Below are 23141 nucleotides of genomic sequence, written 5' to 3' on the forward strand. Positions count from 1 at the left end.
GAGCAGCCCTAAAATAAGCTCAAAAAAACCAACGTGATGAATATAATGGAAAAGTTTCCTCCTATAACCAGATCTGTACAAATAGTGAGAAAGGCAAATAGCAATGTCTCTCTTACAGACTAAAATATTCTGCTACTGAGGATGCTGTTGAAAGTAGACCTTTATTTGGCAAATAAAGAGATCAGATTATCAGCAGGATTCATAGCCTTTTAGATTTCCTAATATATGCAAAATAACAAAGTCAACACTCTTAGAGCACTTCATAACTTCATAGCACTGTGTAAACATCACCTAATCATATATCTCAACAAACCCCTATAATATTCTCAATGCCCCAGCAAGAGCTAGTTTTAACCAGCCACCTGCTCTGTGGGAAGACTGGCTTTCCTTTCTGTCCAGCCTTTTGCCTCCCCTGCAAGGTGGCTAGATATGGCTGTGGTCTTCTGCCACACACACTAGAAGAGAAACCTACAGCAGATAAATCACCATATAATTATTGGACCGTAAACCACTTGCTATTTTTTGTTGGCTTGTGAAATGATCCAGAGCCCACACTCAGTTCCCTGAGCCACCTAATACCCCTTCCACCGCCATTGCAAAATTAGTCACAGGCTATACCATAAGCTTTCCACCATTATCACCCATTAAAATTCTTCCTTACTTACAGAATGTTTAAAAATATGTTATTATATCATGGCTGATATAATCATGGCTGACAATGTGGGTGGGGAGGTGAATAAGACTTTTTTGGTCCATTTACTTCTTCCACTACCCAAAAGCTTTGCCAAAAATGCAAGAAAGGAAGTAATCACTCAAACAATCCAATAAACATTTTCTTCATGTGGGTGATCTCACGATACAGCAACCACAGTAACTATAATAGTTACTAAAAGAAACTTTTCTACCCCAGATAAATGATCTTATCCCACAAGAGACGTTGGCCTAGCAGAAATAGGCAGTACGCTGACAGTAACATTAACTGTAGTTTATTGGTTAGTACTATAAAGCTCCTTCAAGAACAAGGAATTTGGGGGCATCTGTCTATACAGGAGAACACTATCACAAGCCTCGACACAGTCTCCCTGCCACCCACATGTAGGCTGCTTCTCCAGCAATGATGAGAGGCGGCATGCAGTGTGAATCACCCTGAGGGTGCCTGGCTTTCTGCACTGACTAAGGAAGGCTGACGACCTGGTCAGCTAAGCTCCTCACTTAAGAGTGCTCAGAAGAGTGCCTAATATTAAGCAAAATTCATTCTGTCTGATACCTGTTTGGTATGGGCACTGTTCCCCTGGAATATAAAATGGAGCTGCATACAGGTCTTTACCCAATGAATTTGCTCCCTGCTTTCATGCACGGACAATCTCCATTCTTCTCTTTCAAATCTTTCAGACAAATCACTTCCCTTTAACTTTTCCCCAAGTGGAGGCTTTTCCTCTATACTCATACACTGTGCTGGTGACTAATGCATCTGGCTTTTTTTACCTATAAGTTAACACTACTAAGTTCTCTGGACAAAGATCTGTTTCTCTCATACATTCAGCAAAGAATTCTGAAGACCGAGAGTGGATGGAGAAGATGACATAGCCCTTGTTTATAGCAGTGCAGATATTAATGTACACCTGCACCACCTTATACTAAATATTCTCCAAACTTCAGCTGACTGTCTGAGGACAACAGGCAGGTGCTAGAACTCATAGTAAGAGGTATTTTCACTCTGGTTTCCTGAGAACATCAGGAAAAAAGTGGATTTTGGAGGAAGATGAACAAATAGGGTAGGGACCATGAAGATGAGCTAAAGGAGGTCAAGCTGTGGGAGTTAAAAAAAAAAAGATACTTCAAAAAAAGTAAACCCCTTAGGGTTATGAGCCAAAAGAAAGGGCAGAAGATGACAAATTATATAAAAATTGGAGGAAAAGAAAGGGATGGTGTAATGTCGGATGGGATAAGAGGATCCTCGGCCTTCCTATTAACCACTCCATACCTTTTTTACATTACATTACTCCATATGTTCCATTTCATTATGTATGTACATTATGTACATTACATCACATTACTCCATACCTTTATCCTGTGAAGCCAACATTTGAATTAATGGCTCATATTCAGAACAATAACAGAGATGTAGATTTTGAAGAGTGCTGAGCTTCTGCATTGCCCATGGACAGTAAGCTCTGAAAATCTTGTCAGTTTAATGTGGAAATCTGAACACAGATGTAGATACCTAACTTTAAATGGATAGGCTTGAAAGTGATTGTCTAAATGTAGGATGAGATTTTATTTGATAAATCCCAGGTGAATAAACTTGGCATCTGAATCATTACTCCATGCATAGAACTTCTGGAGAACAGTTATGGGAACAACTTCTGGGCAAGCAGAAGTAACTTGTAAAACTTCTTTTCACATTCTTTGAAGAAAGGCAAGTGCTTAAAATAATGTATTTCTTTTCTTCCTTTGACAGCCTTGGAATAAAATTTTTATAAGTTTTCAGACCTTTTTTTTTTTTTTTCTTTCTCCTAAGTTTTTCTTACAGGTTTTTGTGGCTCTTATAGCTCTAGCATTATTGTGGAAAACAGCTGAAAAGGAATTATTTATGAGATCAGCCCTGCAAATACAGAACACTGCCCATAGTGCATGTTCCAAAAATACTGTGTAGATCCATAACATAGTATGTAGTAATAGGCCATAGTAAACAGTCCGAGAAATGCCAACATGCACACACACATATAAGGGTATAAAGGATATACATTTTCAAAGTGAAATTTGACATTTTACATAGCAGTGCCATTTGCTGAACAGATAAAAATAACAAATAGTGTTGTCTTAGAGTTGAAATTATCAGTGCATTTTCAGACAATGAACATAACTGCTTCACTGGTTTCATGCATTTCTATTTGCCCAGAATCTGTTTCTAAACCATTTCATGAAAGTCACATACCATTTCTTTGAATATAAACAACATTCCTCACCCATAGACAAGAACATGCTGATCAGCTTTGTTGAATAGCCAGTTAAAGAAGAGATGATGAATATATTCCCCATTCTTTGTGGAGTGGCTTGCTTTTTTTTTTTTTAACACACTGACGTGCTGTGATGAGCACTTTATGATGCACAACTGACTGGCTCTAATACCACTTGATCCTTTATAAATTAAGAGGCAAGAGGCTACAGCCTATCATGTAACTCCATTACTGGGATTTGGATTAAAAGTGTCTTGCACGTTATTGTCTGTCTTTTAGCTGCTAAATGTTAGGTACCTCGAGAACAGCTTTTTGAAACCTTTTCTCAAGTAGTCCTTTTACTGCCTGCCCAAGTTTTCTGCAAGGATCTATTTGCCAGTGAGCTGCATGGGCCCAAGTCTGGGGGAAAATCCAGCAATCAACAGAGGAGAGGAGTAAGTTTACAAATAAATGTTTCCATTTCATTTCCATCCACATTGCAAAACCTGATCCTGGCTACTAGCGTAAATGCTTTTATCTGCATAATTATTTCTAGATTCATCCTAAAAAGATTTTACCTGTTAAACCATGGTAGTGACTCTTTTCCCAAGAGATCTGTTATAGTAGGTGTAACAGCAGGTACAACAGCAGTTAGGCCTTTTCCTTTCATCTTCGAGAGTCGGTGGGTTTTTAAAGTTTAAAGACAGCTTGCTTGCTCCTGCATTCTCCTGGGGTATGGGGCTTTCTACTGCAGCACAACCCTCCTGCCCCGAGTCACACAGCCCCTGTACACCCAGCAGAATGGCCACATGGAATTTTATGGGAAGGAGTAAAATTAATGTGGAGGAGGGAAATGAGAGTTTAGACCCCCTCCTCCCCTCTGCCACAACATGAGGGGAGAGTTGTGCCCACTGCCCACAAACAAGGCAGAGGGCCAGTGGGACTAGGCAGGGGCTGTGCAGAGCCAGGCCACATCCTGCAGTGTGACGGAGAGAAGATACATTTCAACCTTACTGTCATGAACAGGACCTTCTTCTTCCTCAAAGGCAGAATGTTTAAATCCAGCTGTGTTTCTTCACACTTGGGGGCAGCTGGGCTTCGGTTTGTACAACAAATAGCTCAGAGCTGAGGTGCAATTAGTAACTTTGATAGCTGGACATTGTCTTTTGATATCTCTTTGTGGTGATTGATGTTGTTACCTTTATTCTTCCAGACAAACCTTTTCCCCCATCAAATCAAACCAACATATTCAGAGAGGCTATAACCACCCAGCTGTGTACAGGGTGATACCCATAAATCACAAGAGGTCAGCTCCAGGCAGCAGCACTGCCAGCCACTAGTGTGGAGGTCTTGGCAGATTCACCAAGAAGCTTTTGCTACATCACAAAACTCTGACCGAGGCATATCAGAGCTGAGGACAATCACTGTTAGATTAGATTAGGAGGAATGAAATCAGAGTGTAACTGCTGCCAAGACAGCTTTCCTGTTTCGTTAAAACTTTTTTCCTCATCACTACTAGAATGCTACTAGAATGTGTAGCATTCACAAAATCAGACACATGTTCTCATAGTCAAACCGCAGCCAGACAGAGGTGGGCTAAGAGCACCTATGCTCTGATCCACTTTGTACATTCTTATGATCCCTGGCCTTCTTAAGTATCAAAGTCACATCTTGAGATAAATTAGGGAAGTATCATTAGCAGTTTGCCCTGTCCTTATGCTATTCTTAAACATCTCCTTTTGGCCACTGAATGAGAGCCACTGCTGGGCTATATGGATCTTGGATATGACCTCGTACGACCAATCTTACAGCCTCTAAAGAAAGAAGATTTCAGAGTAGCCAGGGATTCCAGAAGGCACTGCTGTTCAAAGGGAAGGCACTCACACGCTCCAGTGATGGGCAGCCATCCAAAACACTACGGTAGATGGATGGCAATAAACTCCAGAGATAAGCAGATGACTCCCAAGCTACAGAACGAGTTCGCATCAACAGATACTAATGGTCTTAAGCCATTTTATGAACTTCTCACAAAATGCTAGAGCAGCTATTACATGTCTGAGCTTCTTGAACATCAAAGATATTTTCATAACGTTGATTCATGCAAGCCAAAAGAAGTTACATAATTTTCAGTTAAAACTTGCAGACCACCAAAATATAATCCAAATTTTTTTCCTAATAATCCTTTCTGGCTAATGCATTTTGGGGCCAAGTTTCTGCCCTTCATAGTTTTATATAGTCCAGTTATAGTTGTGCAACTCTTTCAGTGCAGTTTGAGAACAGCAGCTGAAGTTAAATTGAATCCGGGCTGCTGTGGTCCTGTCCTCTGCCCTGGAGGAGCCACGCACTGCCAGCCATGCTGTTCTGCCCCTCTCTGTTTTCTTGCTGCTGGCATTTGTGCAAGCAGAAGGTGAGTGTCTCCAGGAACTAATTTGGCTGAAGATAAACCACTTCTTTCATCGGGCTGGTGTTCAGTCCAATCAGCTCCTCCAAATTCTCCAGGTAGTGTGGAGATGAGGAGGTGGACATGCATGGTCAGGGACAGGAGAGAAGGGCAGAATTTGCAGCCTCACTTCAGCTGAGTATTAGCTGCTGAGGAGCTCTGCTGCTAGGAAAAGCATGAGACACCCTGGTTCTGCAGGTCATTGGATGATGCAGTTTGCAGGTTTAGTCGAGACCTTTAATTTGATCCATAAGCTCTCAGAAAAGGCCACCCTGGTACAAATGGATCAAGCAGAAAACTGGGATGGTTTACATTCTTTCAGCGATTTGCCTGCTGTGGGAGGACATTAAAGAACTGCCTGGCCCATATGTTAAGGCAGAGTGTTTCTCCTTTTAAGTCCCGGTGATGTTCTTTCTATGGTTCCTATACAAGACTCTGCTTTCATTCCTTGCCAGTTTTTAATAGAAGTGCACATTTATATCAAGTACCATTTCTCTCTCGCACCTGCTTCTCTCCATGCTGATCATCGATGACGCCTCTGAACCAAAACGCTCTTGACTCACAATTCACTGGCAATCATTGTCTCCTAATATTCTCAGCACAGGTAGAGACACGATGTATACAAGGTTGCTCCCGACATGAGAGAAGGGATATTTTAACACTTCTTCTCTCACCGTATCAGTAAAAGGAGTAGTTATAGCCTCAGGCTAATGCAGGAGGGGAAAGGAAAGCTGTACAAAGCCACTGGACCCAGTAGCTCCTACACCAGCCAGAGCAAATGGGACTTCAACATCTCCCTCTAAACCAAACAAATCTACTCTTGTTTACTGGTATCAGAAGTGGAAGCAGAATCAAATATCTTCTAGCAAAAAATATTTCAGTTTTATTTCTGTGATCTACTTCTCTATGTATACCATGGCTTAGATTATGCGTAAAACAGGCATTCCTGCTGTCCACTTGATAAATTAGTTGCTAAAACTCATAACTACAGGATGAAGAGTTTTAGCAAAAACATTTAAACCTATTAGGACTATCTGACTGTCAATCTTATGATTAAAAATTTATATCACAGGTAATTCAAAACTGGATTTTTAAAAATGTGGTAGAACAATTAAGAAATAAAATCTCCCTTGGAGATCCAACAGTGTTTTAAATGTAGCTGCTTTCCAGAGTAAAATGTTTTACTGTCACGACCAGCTGCAAAGGAAAAAACCTGAAGATCATTTTCCCCTTCAGAAGTCTACATGTAAAAGCTGCTATAATGTTTACTGCTGCTGCCATAGGGGTTTAATCCTTCCTCTTTGAACACCAGTGGGTACAGCATTGGTCCTTGAAAATAAATGTTTCCTCTGCCTTGTAAAGCACACTATTTCATTACAAACTTCATCTGATAGGAGTTGCCATGGTTACCATCATAGGAGTGCTTTTGTGAATATGATGATCATTCACTGAGTATATGTGGAGGGCTCAGGATGTTCACCAGAAGCCAAAACTGTCTCACTGACCTTATAAAAGTGACACCAAGTCCATTGTCTGCTTTTCTGAGAAACTTCACACACCTGGCACCACATGACACTTGCTAGCACTCCTAAAATGACAACTAAAACATTTCCACTGTGCTTTAATGGATGTGTGCCAATACACTCTTAACACTTCCATCAAGGGAGAAACCAAGCAAACACTTGAGTGTCACCTAACACCCACTCTGGCTCAGGCCTCCCCAACTCAACAAGTCCACAGAAGACAAATACATTCTCCATCCATCAGCCAGCACAGATCAGAGTAGCCTCTAGCCAAGTGGGCTAAGAGTACCTGGAAATAGTGCAAATTTGTAGGTCTACACCCAGTCATTAAGTTCTTGAAAGCACCTCTCCAGTACCACTGGAGTCCCAGATTGCCTTGTTTGGACTGTGCTGGTGTGCTCTCTCTTGTAGGGCACCAAAGGAGAGGTGCAGTGTAGCACCAGCAGCTGGTGACCAGAAGAAGGGGAATTCACCTGCATGACCTCCACATCATTTCACATAACTGTGGCATGTAGTCCACACCAGGCTTTACACATTCAGGGATGTCCAAACTGGTGCTAAGCTCTTCTAGGTTCCCTCATACCAGTGACGTTTGGGTCAAGATTTGGAGCAAAGGCTCACCTCTTCTATCTTATCTGGGATGTTGGTACTGATCAGTCCACTCGCAGAGCCTGGGGACTGACTCATTATTGTTTGCACAGAGCCACTGCCCTGAAGTTCAAGCCTGGGTGCTAATCCTGGCACCTACATGCAGCAAACCTACTGATTACATCCACGTAAAAGATCTGGCTAAATGGGATCATTTGCAATGTGAAAGCAACAGGAATTCCTTCAAGACCATGACACAGAATCACCTTGACTTCACGTCTCCTGAGAAGGGCTTTCTATAGTCCAGCTTAGTCAAGCCTCCAACTAGGTGGTTGCACAGAGATGGCGTGCAGCTCTGCTCCCCCTTGTACTCCCATTGAGTTCTGGGCTTCAGGATGATACAGAAAGGGACTCCAACTACTCAAGTTTTTATAGCAGTTGTTACTGAGTGCTAGAAGTTTTCAATAAAAAATTTAATATACTAGAATTCAAGTAAAAAAGAGCAATTTGCTTATAAAATACATATTTACTGCACTGTACCATGAACTTTGGTAGGAGTGTGCATGCTAGGGTTTTCAAATGAAACTTAAAAGAGTGGGACCTGGGAACCAAACTCCCTAAAACTCCACTGAAAACCCTTGCCTCAGTGCTTTGAAGAAACAGCTTTTTATTGCATAGTTGTATTTTACCTCAAAATTGTAGAATTTTAGGAGGTTGGGTGTCTGCCTTGAGACCTACCACAAATGAAACTGACCTCATCATAACCCTTAAAAAAACCCAACAACCCAACAGTCTATGTGAGAAACTGCCACAAATATTTTGGCAACATTTACCAGTCTGAAAGTCAGTCTTTAAGGCTGACCTAGCATGAAGACGGAACCATATGCCAAGCTGCAACTCCCCTCCTCCCTCCAAAACTGCAGTTGTCTCAATTTTTAATCCACAGCCCAGTGTCTTAAGTCCAGTAGTGAATGTTAACAAAGCCTTGACCTGCAGAGCGCTAATTTCCTCTGGGACCACTAAAGAAGAAAACCTTTCCTATAAATGCCAGATCTTGTAAACTGAGAAGTTCATCACTGCAACACCTAGAGTGGGATGGAAAGTGCCAGGAATGGAATCCAGAACCCCTTATTAGGGGTTAGATTCTGCCTCCAGAGTCAGGTAGCAGAGGATAGAGACAGCATGATTATAGTCCATTTTAAAAAGTTTTAGTTGGGAATTAAATATCCCATCCTTCAGCGCTTTGTCTTTTCTTTGTTTAGAGTCCTGAATCCTCTGCTAAGCTGGGGCCGTGTTCTGTCTTTCAAAAGCTAGAAGGGCTCTTTAATTTATAGTATAATTCCAGACGGAACTGCAGTGGCATCTGTTCCCTTTCCTTTTGGAATTGCACAGAAAAATGGAGAGATTCAAAATGCTGCATAAGAACTGAATTGAGTACTTTTTTCCCCAGCAGTGTAACCTTACCTCCAGAATTTCAGTTACATGAAAAGGGACACATTTTCTTCCCCTCTCCCTACCCTACAGTGAAGCTCTGCCACTGTATAGAAAGAAATATAGGGGAGAGGCTAGAAATACTCCGTAAGTGATACCCGAATCAGTAGGACATTCACATGGGACAATGATCAAAACAGCCACTTCTTTTCACTCACTCCTCTTTTGGCTGGAGAGCCAGGCTCACACTGCTCTGCTTATACTCTACCCTCACAGCTGGTGCAGGAAAGATGATAGCCCAGCAGGCAGAACTCAAGGAGCAGAAGAGAGATTGAAATTTGAATCCAGGTGTGGATTCATCAGGGAAATTGATGCTTTTGCTTCCTCTTCTGTTTTAGCACACATATGATCTGATGCGGTTCATCTTTCAGCTTTCCACTCCACCTTTCTTCAGTGCGAGGTTGCAGCTATCACTCTTCTGCACCATGTCCTCCGTTACTAAGATGATTGTGTGAGGGATGAGGAGGAGGTTCTGCTGCCTGCACTTCCTTCTGTGAGGACAGAGGTTACAGAAGCTGGAGGCTGCACTTAGGTGTTGCTTAACCTTGCTGATACGAGCCAAGATGGCCAACCTTGTACAATCTGGACATACAGCTCCAGACACACTTAGAGTTTCCTTTGGAAGGTGGATACCTCCTAATTAGCCACTGTGTAGGACTTACCAGGCTAACAGATTTGAACAGTCATAAAAATTCACTTTACATCCTGTTTTAAGTACCTTAAGTCCTATTTTAGATAGGACTAAAGGCAACTAGAAGCAAGAGAACTTTCTGCAGAACTAGCATTAATTTAACATCCTCTATGTTAGTTTGGTTTTGACAACAGAGTGGTTTACTTGTTTGTCTTCTTTGGAGATGTCTCCTGATACTTTTGTGTCTGACAGTCTTTGTGACCACTGCTATTAAATGCTATTTGATGAAAGGCTTGAAATTTGGGAAAATTTAATGTAGGAATATTTTCACTACACCTTCACAGTTAAACCAGTATCACAGCCTCGTAAGTATAAAAAAGTAATTAAAACTTCTCTTTTCAACAAACCCTATGGAGAAGCTAATGTGAAGCGCAGGTAACAGAGAAAATCTAAGTAAGGGCTAGGACTTAACACCTCATTCATTAAAATCTCTGAAATGCTTGGAATTCAATGCAGAGAAGTCTCTTTTTCACCATAATTATGTGAAAGACCAGAATAAAACAGAGTTAAATGAAGCAAATATATAAATAAGAGAGCCTAGAGTTTGTGGTAGCTTTACTTACTATCTTAATTATATATTTCCTTCAAATGTTTCTTTTTTCCCTCCCTGGGACAGATGGAATGAATTAATCTTAAATGCAGCATAAAATCTATTCCAGATCCTCTCATATGCCAGTGCTTAAACATAACTAACTAGAATAATAAAAGTCAGAGATGGAAAAGATCTATTAGCTGACCACCTAAAATTTTACATGGAGAAATGTATCAATTTAACTAAACCTATTTCTAAATATTTAAGGAGGTTTGGTTACATCTTAAATCAGTTCAACAGTGGCTAGAGTCAATTTATTTCACTTTGAAATCACACTTAGGAGCAAATGGAAGTGACCTGCTCTTAAGCACAGTCACACTAACTAAATAAATGCATGCATGTAGACTAAGAATCAGACAGGCAGCAGGTCTGTCCAGTTCTAGTAACAGAGACTACCTATACCTCCTTTGGGGGGCTCAGGGTCCTCCACTGCCATTGCAGTTGATGAAGAATAAATATTTACCCATTCCCAAAACTGAGGCTCAAGCTGGGAATCAAGATATACTGAATTAATGTCTCAGTTTTGCCTCTCTCTGGCCTTGGACGAATCTCTTAACACCACATTATCTCCGAAAACACGTTAGTGCCTCTTACCTGAATAATGTCATTCGAATATGAGTAGGCTGAGGACCAGCTCACACCACGGTTACTTTCATAGCCAGGGTCAGCATTTTGCTCCCAGTCCTAAAAGGAATCATATGCATTTAATTTTGTGAGTAAATTGTTTTAGATGGCTGTTTACCAGTCGTGAAGGATAGAAGCGTTTGTTCCTGTACATTCTGAACCACTACATAGGTGCCTGTACAGGACTGTTCTATGCAGGCACTTTTTACAGCATTTTGTCCAAATTAGCTTTTAGCAACTTGCTGGGGGAAAGACAGAAAAGAGATTGTAATTAAAGGGGCTTATTCCGTACCTAAAGCTTTATATTTATGGTAATGTTTATGGGAAATCCTCTGCATAAACTGAAAAAGTCACTTACAGTGCTTTCAGAATGACGTGCATGCAAACCTAGCCAGATATTCAAAACAGATTAAATACCAACTTTCCTATACAATGATTGTTTTCTAAATCTTGATGAACAGTAGAGGCTGAAATTTCTTCTAAAGATCACGGGAGACACACAGTGGACTGACCTCCTGCGATGCCAATAGGCCACAGGAATGCACACGAGCCCAGCATCTCTCCATGTCAGAGCAGTGGGAATTTACCAGTTTCATAAGCATTTCTGGTTTTGGTGCCCGCTCGTTGTTCCTACAATATGCTAACACTGTGAGACCTCTTCCCAAGGTGTTCTCCTTTCCTTTGATTTTACAAGTGACCTACCCACATCCAGGTTATTTTAGAGAACCAGGGCCATACACTGTTAGAGACAACAGTGGCATGAACTACACCCAACGTGAGCCTGTTAAACAATATTATATGTTACTATTAATTTGTGCTACTCTATACCTATACGTGGCTTATTGTACCACCTGCAAGCATGAATGTGTCTTGAAATGAAGGACGTCAATGCCATACAATGTAGACATAGCTAAAAAAGTACTGGTGGCAACTAAACCCGTTTAGCACTTCTTATGCCAATGTAAGATTGTTTCATGCAGTATAATTTTACATTCTGGTCCATTTTATGTCTCAAATATTGAGATTCTCACTATTTTTCTTCTGTCTTGTATGGCACAAATAATAAAAAGTAGAAGAAAACATTTCTTTTTAAAAAACTTTTTTTTTTACTTCTGATCACTTTCTGCAAATAGCCATTTCCTGCAGCTGATACTAATTTGATAGTTGTAGAATTTTGAAGAGAACATTTCAATCCATCAAACCTGACACTTTCCACAAAACATTAATGGAAGAGGTTTCACAGTCTGGGATAGATTTTTTTTTTAATTGTCCCACAATATCTTGATTGAGGGAAACACAGAACACCACCTCCGAGTTCTGTGCTTGAACCTGATCCAGAACAAGACACAACTGCTGGTCTCCCAGCTTGGAGACACAAGCAAACAAATCGGTTCTGTCCCCTTTTCTTGTCACCTGCTACAGCCTGAATGACCAAGTGGATTAAGGAAAGACTAATTTTTTGTCTGAGAGAGAATGCTTCACACCTGTGTGGGTGAATATTTGTATTTGTGTAAGTGACAAGGAAACAGAGAGGTGTTCACCTCCAAATACAAAACGCAGCTCTTCACTGCACTCTCATAGCATTGAATATGACTGCCCCGCTACTGGTAGGCTTTCCTACATCAGCATTTCTTCACTGGCAGTATTCAAAATGCTCCTTTTGCATCACATCATTTTTTGTCATCACCACAGAAGTTCTCATGGGGCTGGAAAACCATCCCCTGCACACTTCTGTGTGTGATTTCACATTATATTCGATGCAATGAGCAAGTGGCAGGCAGCACTAAGGGTGACTGGAGAAAGCTCAGCACAGCAAAAGACTTCAGATAAAAAGGCTGTAACAGCGGATACTCCAAAAAGTCATGGGTAGTGAGGATGTCCATCCAACAGGCTCCCTTTACGGATACGGGGTGCAGCACCTCTCAGCCCTTCTTCCAACTGGAAAATCAAAATGAAGGTCCTGTTTCTAAAGTACGGCCGCCCAGACATGGTGGCCTGTCGACAAGCGTGGGGGAAAGGTTTCCTCTGCGGGACGGGGGTTCTCTCAGGGAACCGGGCGAGGCGGGCCCTCTCCTTCCCCCCCGACCCGGCTGCCCCGCGGCGGGAGGGGAGGGCAGGGCAGGGCAGGGGGGCTCGGTGCCCGCCACGGTCGGGGAGGGGGAGGCCGGGGCCGGAGGAGCGGCTCCGCGCCCCGGGCAGGCGGACCGGGCCGTGCCGGGGCGGGCCTGGCCGTGCCGCGGCCGCTCCCACACGGCGGAGGGGCGGCGGCAGAGGCAGGTCGCGGCAGCCGCCGCTCCCCCGCGGGAGGGCGGGCGTGGAGCCCGGCTGCCGCCGCCATGGAGAAGCAGCCCAGCGGCGAGGACGACTGCGTGGACTCGGGAGCCGAAACGGGCGGGTGAGTGGCGGGGACTGGGCGGGGGGCTCTTACCTTCTCCCCACCCCAGGCCGGGCCGTGGCGGCGAAGCGCCGGGGAGCTCCCCACGCACTCCGGGCCGCAGCGACCGGCCGGCCGGCCGCGGCACTTGTTGCCCGCGGCCGCCGCCGCCGATCGCGTCCCGGCAGCGGCGGGGCTGGGGTCGCGGTTGGGTGCCCTGGGCTGAGCCTCCCTCGGACGGACGGGGCTGGGGTCGCGGTTGGGTGCCCTGGGCTGAGCCTCCCTCCGACGGACGGGGCTGGGGTCGCGGTTGGGTGCCCTGGGCTGAGCCTCCCTCGGACGGACGGGGCTGGGGTCGCGGTTGGGTGCCCCGGGCTGAGCCTCCCTCCGACGGACGGGGCTGGGGTCGCGGTTGGGTGCCCTGGGCTGAGCCTCCCTCGGACGGACGGGGCTGGGGTCGCGGTTGGGTGCCCCGGGCTGAGCCTCCCTCCGACGGACGGGGCTGGGGTCGCGGTTGGGTGCCCTGGGCTGAGCCTCCCTCCGACGGACGGGGCTGGGGTCGCGGTTGGGTGCCCTGGGCTGAGCCTCCCTCCGACGGACGGGGCTGCACCCCGGCAGCAACCCGCTCAGCGCCGCGGCTCGTTTCCTCCCCACTCCGGGGCTGGGAGGTCCTGTGTGATCTCCTGGGAGACAGGGAGGGCTGATGCCGCGGGGCATCACCATGCTTGGAAAGCCCTGGGGAATTTACCTTCTCCTTCGGTTGAGTAGGGGAAAGTTCCCCATCATCCTCCCTCTGCACATGGGGAGGACGATACTAAGAGATCGTGGACGTGGGCTTTAAGTTTGGGCTCCAAAGCACGTTGTGCTGCCTCAGCAGTGGGGCCCAGCACCACGCTTTATGGGCTTGTAGGCACACTGGCTGGGGCTTGGTGCCACACCATTCCTGTATCTCGGGATAACTTGTGTTGAGGGTAGTCTGGAAGCCGACCCAGCTACCTGTGCTGTCCTTGTGGCAGTGACACATGGACAACATCCAGCAGACAGAGCTGACTCCTTAGAAGGACCACCAGAGAGCCACAAAAAAAGGTTACACTTGTAAGCACCCTGAAATTGGGTTGCTGTTGTCATGATACTTATCGTACTGACCTATGAATGCTGTAAACTTTGCTGGTAGTTCTCCAGCCTGTAAGTGTCATGTAGAAGTCAAAGAGAATTACTTTTTTTTCTGGTTTCGTGACCCTGCTGCCAGAGGGATGCTATGTTTGTTAGTTGGATGACTTCTCCTAAGATCATGGAGCGTCAAGGATGATCTGTGGGATCCCCCGTTCGGCTCCCACCTTCAGCCCATCTCTGTGGGAGAGGGAGGGAAGCACCTGTCTTACGCACTGATGCCGTGTCATCTTGTTGGGAAAGACAGCGAGCCTTTGCTCCTTCTCTGGCTCCAGGAGCTTGCCTACTCCTGTTAACACTGTTGTCTCCTAGGTCTTCATTCTCCTCTCTCCTTGCTTTCCCAAGTGTATTCCTCCCAGCTCCTTGTCTGGTCTATCTCCTTTGGTCTCTAGTATTACTGTTGCACAGGCACAAGGGTGTACACATAGGCAGATACTTCCCTTTGCAGCAAGGTCAGGCAGCATTCCTGTTCTTTCTTTGGCTCTTTTCCTTCTTCCTACTGTAACAGCACACCCTGAAGTTCCGGTAAAAAGATGGTACCCTAATCCCAGACTGATGCAGGTGAATAATTGCCCCTGCTGTTGGATCAGGACACCATGTTGATGGATGAGACTGAGCATAGCAAAACTGTGAAGACAATTCTTTTTTGCAAAGTGGTGTCAGATGCACGGCACCAAAACTGCAGTAGCAATATTACAAACTTTAAAAAAAAAAAAAAAAAGGTGGAAATGGAATACAGCAATCTTTTTCATATATCTAGCTATGAATTCAAAGAATTTTTTAATATCTTCTGTGGGTCGGGAAGTTAAGGACTTTTTTCATCACCTTAAATAGTTGTCGTATTGTGGATACACCTAATGGGGAGAGTTTTAAAATGTTTTATGTGACATGAGGTTAAAGGAAAAAATCCAGGCCTCTTTCCAGAAAGTGGGATAACAGGGTTTTAGTTCGTCTTTGGGGAATGTGGGTAACAGGAAGACAAAATAACATAAAGTGAATTTATGGCTGGTTCAAAGCTTAAAAAAATCCTTGATGGGTCAAGTCACTCTTACGTTGCTGTATTTATCTGGAATAGATAGAAAAAACTGAGTTTCCTTGGGAGGGGCACTTGGAAGGATTTGACCCAGCTGGTGACATTCGCCTTTGGACCTCAGTGACCAGCATGACAGCTGCTTGTGTCTGGTGTTGATGAGGTGCTAAAGCTGATGATTTTATGAAGCACCCCTGTCCCCAGGCTTGACACTGGAAGGTGTAGGTTAGCAGAAGAGTCTGTCTGAGGAATTTGAACAATGACATATGGCAATTAATAACTGCAGTGCTTTGCACTGAAGTTTATTTTGAAAAGCAGTGGGTATCTGCATTTCAATTATTATTTTTAGTTCTGTTAGGCAGCTATTTTAGTCTGATAAACATGATGCGTATGTCTCTTTCACAATGTTTATATTTCAGCTTTCTCACCAAACCAACTGTTAACAGCACTTGTTTTTCCCTCTTACCACAAGATCTGCTTTTTGCTTTGTCTCAGTCCCATATAGCTATTGCTAAATTGAGCTGGTTTGCTTTTTCTCCAATTATTCAATGGTTAAAAAATTAATTAACTGTATTGAAGTTCAGCGATCATCCCCTGAAACTATAAGGAGACACAACTGTCAAAGTAATTCAGTAACAATATTACATCAAGTGGTCCCTTTCTGTCACTCAGGGAACAATAGTGGATAGTGACTGTAGTAAATCCAGGCGCTGCAAGCCCTTGTCATCTTGATGATCATATGTAATGATGTGTGAGCCTGTACCGCTGAAGCTGCTTATAGCAACTAACCAATCTAACGCATCAGGTACTCTACGGGACATATGTTCCTTAAGGTTTTGCTGCAGCTTCCAGCTACAAGAGCAGGCAAAACTGTGCTACAGGCAAGATTGGTTACAGCTTGAAGCCTTCATTTTCCTAATCTGCTGGGAAATACCTTCCTCTTACTGCATTTGCCTCAGTAAATAGGGTTGGCAAAGAGGCTGCTGAAGAAAAATAGTGTATTTTGAGTTCCTGAATCCAATAAGAATGGATTGACATGGTGTTGTCAAGTACTTAAGTAAAGGGAGTAGAACATATAAGCCAATTAGTTTATATTGGCTATTTATTAATGAGATTTGAAAGAGTTTGACCATTCTTGGTCTTAGAGATTTTGCCTGTGCAAATTTTGTCTTCTCGGGAAATGTATTTTTGGGCTTTTTAGTATAAAAACCTTATTTTATCTGCTACTGAAATCTTTTAGCCCAAAAGTATGTGAGAGACAGATTTCTGTGGTAATAATTTTAGTAGTGGATTTGTACTATAAAACCTGACATTTTAGGAAGAAGAAAACTATCTTTCTTTGGTCTTTAATTAGAAAACAAACAGAGGGAAAAACAAGTGGAAGAAAGAAATTAAAGGGAGAAGAAATATGTATGTTTAAAGAACTGTAGATAAATTGTACAGAATAAAAAAGCTAGAAAAATAAATGCTAAGCTACCTAAAATGAGTCATAGAAATGTTCATGTTCAAATTTTCTTGGTTTTACAAGCCATGCAAATGCTGTTATTTCACTATCCTTACTCTGAATAGCAGAGCATAGATTTTGGGGCTGGAACTTCCAAGATGACAAACTAAAACAATTTTAGAAGTTGTTAGGCTTGTAATTTTGAAGCAATGTGACAGATTGATGCTACCACTGGTGTCAAGGGCAAAGCATCAGCTGAATTCAGTGTGTTCAGGACTGATATCCCGAGTGATGCATAGTGAATGTGGAAAACAGGTAGTTTCTCAGACCTAAAGTCTTAAATTTTTGACTCCTAAACTGTTATTTGGTCCTGTTAGTGGTGTTCAAGGACTACTTCTGTAGGAATGCTCCCTCCTATTTATCAAGTGTATGTGCCTTAACTGAGCATAACACTTCAGTGAGGTAGCTGGCATTAATGAAGATTTCAATATATGTGACAATTCCCAACAGAACTTCACTTGTTCCCTTAGACAGCTGTGAAAGCCCATGTCTTGAAGGCTTAGTAGTAGTATCAAAGTTTGCCTAAACCCTTAGGCTTTTTTCCTTCCTCATTTAGAAGTCATTTAAAGTTTTGAGAAGTTATAACTTTTAACTTACATTATTTGAATTTCCAACTTTTCCATTTATATTTCAAATAATTTCTTTATCTTTTTAGAGAAAGTGGGGAGACATTACTGAAGTACAAGGGGTTTTTTCTGTATAATAAGTTCTTTATAATAAGTTAAAAATCTAAATATTGGTGATGCAAACTGTATTCATTAGTAGTTAATTGCTGAGTATTTGACAAATTTTAGGAAGCAGGAAAATTATACTGTCTCGTTGGTAGCAGACAACTGCCAAGGAACAGTTCAATGATATATACGAGAAACCTATTGCAAAACAAACAAAAGATGTCAGGCACTGTACTGTACAGCAGCTATTTTTAACATTTTTTAGCAAAATCCCTTACTGTTTAGTTACAGTTATATTCAGGGAGGTTGTTCCCCCCTTTTCGTTTTCTCCTCTGGTTCTATCCCTCAAGTTAATTTTGCAGAGATTATGTTAATTTTTTGACTCTGCTATACTTGTTTGTTGGTTTTCTGTGTGGTTTTCACTAGCTGCATGTGTGACCCTGAACAAATCGTGAATTATTTGAGCCTCCATTAACTTACCTGTTAAGCAGATAAAAAAAAATTCTTTGTTGCAGTTCTGTAAAATGTGTGAGACTCTAAAGTAGAAAATACAATTGCTAATGAGAGACAAGGCAGCCTATAAATAAGAGGATGTACCCCACTTAAAAGAAAAAGTATTAAGAAAAATTGTAATTCATGTGTGTCCTCAGTCAGAATAGGTTGCTTAAATTATCAAATGAATAGTTGAATGGTTTATTGTTTTCGTGTCATGTGTTTCTAGCTTAAAGGGATTCAACATCTACGACACTGTCATCTGTATGGTAGTCCTTCAATATGACATGTCAGTCTTTTGCCACATATTTCATCCATCTATGAGAAACTCTCAGGAACAGAAATTACTGCTGCTGAAACCTATTTTAAGGCCTGTTTTTACCCTTGGGTTTCTTTTTTTTTTTTTTTTTTTGAGGCTTTCACTTCCTCTATATCCATCATTCCAGATCTGCCAAGGTAGACAACTTGTCTCTCATTTGACATTCAAATAATACAAAGTTGAGCTATTTGTCACAAATTGGGGTTGAGGCACCATTTCTAACCAGATTTAATCAGTGAAGCTGTTTGGTTGGACCTCAGGGCAGGCAGACCTGCTAGCATGTGGCACTGGGGCTAGGCACCAAAAGCGAGGTTGAAACAGACTTTAAATCACATTCTGCTGACACCCGTGATGGCTAGGTCCCAGCAGGCTGGGAGGTTCACCTCAGCTAACTGTAGCTGTGTAAAGATTATGCGTTTGGTGTAAGTTAGGCTTCTTCTGTTGTTAGTTAAGAGCAACAGGACCCTGGGACGGTGACGTGGGACGGGCAGGTACGTGCCGCTTGAGTCCTGATCCATCCCTCTGGGGAGTGCTCTGTGAATGAGTGGTGAGTGGGTGCACAGGCAGGTGTGCTCACTAAAGCGCAGTGTGGTCCTGCCCCATCAGATGCTTTTTGGAAGATTACAAACAACCCTTCATCCTGACACAGTGATGATGGTGGTGATGATGATGATGATTTCTCTCCCATAGGGCCTCAAGCACTGTTGTTGGTAATGAGCTCCTGAGTGTGGTAGTTACAGCTGAGGGGTGGGAATCCATCATCTGACTTCATCACTCAACCAGAAATCCAGGGCAAGGCGTTTTAAGACAAGATGTTCTGAGTTACTCCATCACAGTTTTCTTGTTTACAGAAATAGAAGACCAGTGAAGGTAATGGATTTGCATTGGACTGATATTAGTGAAGCAGGTTGTAAGCTGACCCACAGGAATTTGGTGAGAAGAAACCCAAGACAGAGCTACAAATCTAAATCTTCTGACTCACACATTGTGCTTTAATGGCTATAAAATCCTCCCGTGTGCCCTGTGGAGCGCTTTCTGGGTAAGGGAGGGCAAAGAAGCTGTTAGATACAGCTCTTAATATGAAACATTGAAATCTGAAACAGCGCTAGGTGGAAAAGGAAGGGGGAATGTGAATCCAGCAGGTGCTGTTCCGTCGGTCCTAGGCAAGCAAAGAATGCAGACAGCAGAAGAGCTAGTAAACTTTCCATGATTTCATTTTTGGGGTGGATTAAGGAGTCCTGGCAATGGAGACCTTGGGCATATCACAGTATAGTATTGTGTTAGAATAACTTGAGAGATGTGTGTGTGTTTTACACAGCAGACTGCCTTGTGGAGATGCTGCCTGGCTCGGAAACCCAAGTTACAGCCATGCCAGTGCATTAAGCATCATGTGGGGGTGTCCCTGAGCACCATAACAGAGTTGTCCATATTGTTGAATACATAAAATGGTTGATGGCATCAGTTCAGATTGGGCCATCTTGCGCTCTCCCATGTGATTCTTGGGTGTGTTTTACCGTGGGCCAGGGACTTGTTTTACCATGTTACCATGGCCCAGGGACCGTTCCCAGCAGACCACTTCCCAGTCTGTTTTGAGAGGCAAGAGGTTTTAATGGTACAGGTGCAGACTGTTTCATGACAGTTGGCCTCAGTCCCAGATGGTTCTCTTGAGCGCATTTGTTTATTGGCATAGATGTCACTGCTGTAGCTATGTTAACGCGATGCTGTGCCACGGCTGATCAGCATGCCAAAGTCACCCAAGTACAGCGCGATGCTGGTGTAGCTACGTTGCTTGTGTGATTCAGCCGTGTAACGTAGTGTTGTGGTTTAGCCCCAGCCAGCAACTAAATACCACGCAGCCGCTCGCTCCCCCTGCCCCTGTGGGATGGGGGAGAGAACGGGAAGGGCCAAAGTAAGAAAACTTGTGTGTTGAGATAAGAACAGTTTAATAATTAAAATAAAACAGTAATAACAACAATAATAATAATATAATTAAAAGGAAAATAGTACGAGAGAGAGAGGTGAACCCTCAGGAGGAGGTAAAAAACAAAAATCCAAACAAGTGATACAACCGCTTACCACCCGCTGACCGACGCTGTTGGTCTCCCAGGCACGATTGCCCTCCCCGGCCAGCTCCTCCCAGGTAACATACTGGGCATGACGTCACATGATGGGGAATATCCCTTTGCCCAGTTTGAATCCACTCTCTTAGCTGTGCCCCCTCCCCTCCCGGCTTCTTGTGCACCCGGCAGAGCATGGGAAGCTGGAAATGTCCTTGACTAGTACAAGCGCTACCCAGCAACAACTAAAACATCGGTGTGTTATCAACATTGTTTTCATACTAAGTCCAAAGCACAGCACTAGGCCAGCTGCTGTGAAGAAAATTAACTCTATCCCAGCTAAAACCATGACGCACAGTTGTGCTTCTTACCCAAAGAAACAGGTTTAGAGTGTTTTTATATACTGTACTCAATAACTGCAAGTTGTGCTAGCAGGTACTTAGTGGTTTTTAGTGCGCTATTTCCCTTTCTTGGGAATTATGAGGCTCTGTATTAGTAAGCAGCAATGAGTAGTGCAGGCTGATCTGAGGATTGCTCAGGATCATTTGTGCTTGCAATGGTCTTACGTTTTTTGATAACGCACAGTCCTGATCCTTCCACAGCGTTAATGGGAATCGAGGTCCCACATTTGTCTCAAGCTTCTACATTCCAATTTTAATGTCTCTTGACATGCTCACAGCTCTTCTTTTCTGGTGGGCTGACCGTTGAGCACAAATTCTTTGCAGACTGATGTGTCTTTTGACTGAGCGATGAGCCCTCCTTTTCAGTACCTCCCACTGCTTCAATACCCTTTTTGATCATTTTTTACCTCATTATGTGCCTGTAAAAGGAACAGTCCTCCATTTGTTCAGTTTCTGTCCTTAATGTCTCTTTCCTTTTATTTATAATGTAATATCTATCAGAGGAAATATCTTGATGCAAGACCATGTAATTGGCCTGGAACCTCTGAGCCCCAGTATGGCCCCAGTCTGTCACCATTAAAGCTCATGAGTACTTTATGCTTGAGTTATCCTAATGGGAAAATCCTCTTCCAAGGGAACTGATAGAAGCCAATACTTGGGATGTTTAAAGCAGGGATGGAAAGAATGGGAAGGAACAAAATGGCTTAATGTTCACCATCTATGTGACTCAGGAGATGTGTATTTTGGTACTTATTTTTTCTAATGCGTGATCTTGTCAAAGGGAATGTTCATTGCATACGCTAGTCTAAAAAGCTTAAAAGAGTTAGAGAAACTTCAGAATAAGAATTTAGTATGCTAAATAGCTGACTATAAGGAAAAATAATATCTATTTTGTAAGCCACATACCAGCCCGTCATGAATCTGAATGGTTTGTGCTAATGTTTGGAAAATATTAAGGATTTTACTAACACTGTTATTTTTGTTCTTAAAGACTAGATTCAAGGCAAAGAAATTCTAAGAAAGAAAGGAGTCAGAGGGAAGACAAAAGGTGATTCAGGTTGGCCCTGAGAACACACAGAGAGACTCTTATTCATCCCATTTGGTTTTAGGTCTGTACTGAGGGTCCTACATTAGGAATGTGGTTTCTGTAGGCTTCATCTCTAGACAACAGCTAGGGAGAGACACACTTCAGACCTCTCTTTTTCTTCACTATAGAGGGAGCTTAGGGAGGGTAGAGTTCTCATTTTGGCATCTGAGGTTGACATAAGCCTTTGAGCTTAATTAGCCTTTTTTTTTTAATTCTGTATATGTCAGTTATGCAACAAACATGAATTAAATATTAGCTTGAGCCATATTAGAATTACAAAAAAACCCCAATACAATCCTAAAGCCTATTAAAATGTGTCTGTGCAATTAGTCTCCAAGCACACTGCTGTCTCCTCCTTTCTCACTCCCTATCTTTTTATTTTTCCTCTTGTCTCATTTTTCATGTCCTGCCTGTACGTAGACTGCCACTTCCTTGGTTTAGGACTCATTAATTCTCCATGTCCTATAATGTGCCTGCAGCACTTCGGGATAATAAAATAACAGTGTGAAGTAATAGAAAGCTGCTTCTACTTGCAGTAAGCAAAAGGCAAAATGTTGTCTCGCTTCTGTCTGAAATACAAGCAGTGCAGATTCATATTGAATTAGCCGCCAACTGCTGAACACAGATACTCTGAAGGACAGCCCCAGGCTGTTTTCAAACAGAAGTGCAAACTAAATGAAGCTTTGCTTAGGATGCTTGGAGGCAGCTGGATGTATATTGCTTGCCTCTGGGCTTGTGGAGAGTGGCACGTTAGACAGTTTTAACACTCTTCCAGATATGCATGGCGCCAAATGATACCAGTGTGACTTGGTGCTGAAAATACCATGCAGCCTTATGGCCCGCACAGCCCTACTCAGCCAGCCCCTAGGATTGCTTCCACTTGGTTCCTGCCCAGAGCTGGACTGGTGGTGTGTACATGGCCCAGCAGTAGAAAGGAGGAGGTCTCCTCTGCTCATGTCGTTACTGCCTCTGCCTTTCCCAGCTACACAAGGGTCCTGGGGAAGCTTGGTTGAGGGATAACATTTTATTCATAGAGGAGGTGCTATGTGAGAGGTACATGGGGCAACTGAGAGGGGCTGCTAATGACCTAATCTTGTGGCCTCTGCCATGTGTGACATAAATATGTTTCCTTGCTCCCTGGCATTATC

General features: G+C 43.2%; 1 protein-coding gene across 1 annotated transcript in view; it reads left to right on the plus strand.

The window, feature by feature from the left end:
* Positions 1-13134: 13134 nt before the first annotated feature.
* Positions 13135-23141, plus strand: part of FAM124A (family with sequence similarity 124 member A) — a 45911-nt gene continuing 35904 nt past the window's right edge. Inside the window, exon 1 of the mRNA XM_064440913.1 lies at positions 13135-13283. Coding sequence (XP_064296983.1) covers positions 13225-13283 — 59 coding nt within the window. The 5' untranslated portion in view covers positions 13135-13224. The remainder of the gene's footprint in view (positions 13284-23141) is intronic.

Source organism: Phalacrocorax carbo, chromosome 1 (assembly GCF_963921805.1).
Source record: "Phalacrocorax carbo chromosome 1, bPhaCar2.1, whole genome shotgun sequence".
In the NCBI taxonomy this organism is placed as follows: domain Eukaryota; kingdom Metazoa; phylum Chordata; class Aves; order Suliformes; family Phalacrocoracidae; genus Phalacrocorax; species Phalacrocorax carbo.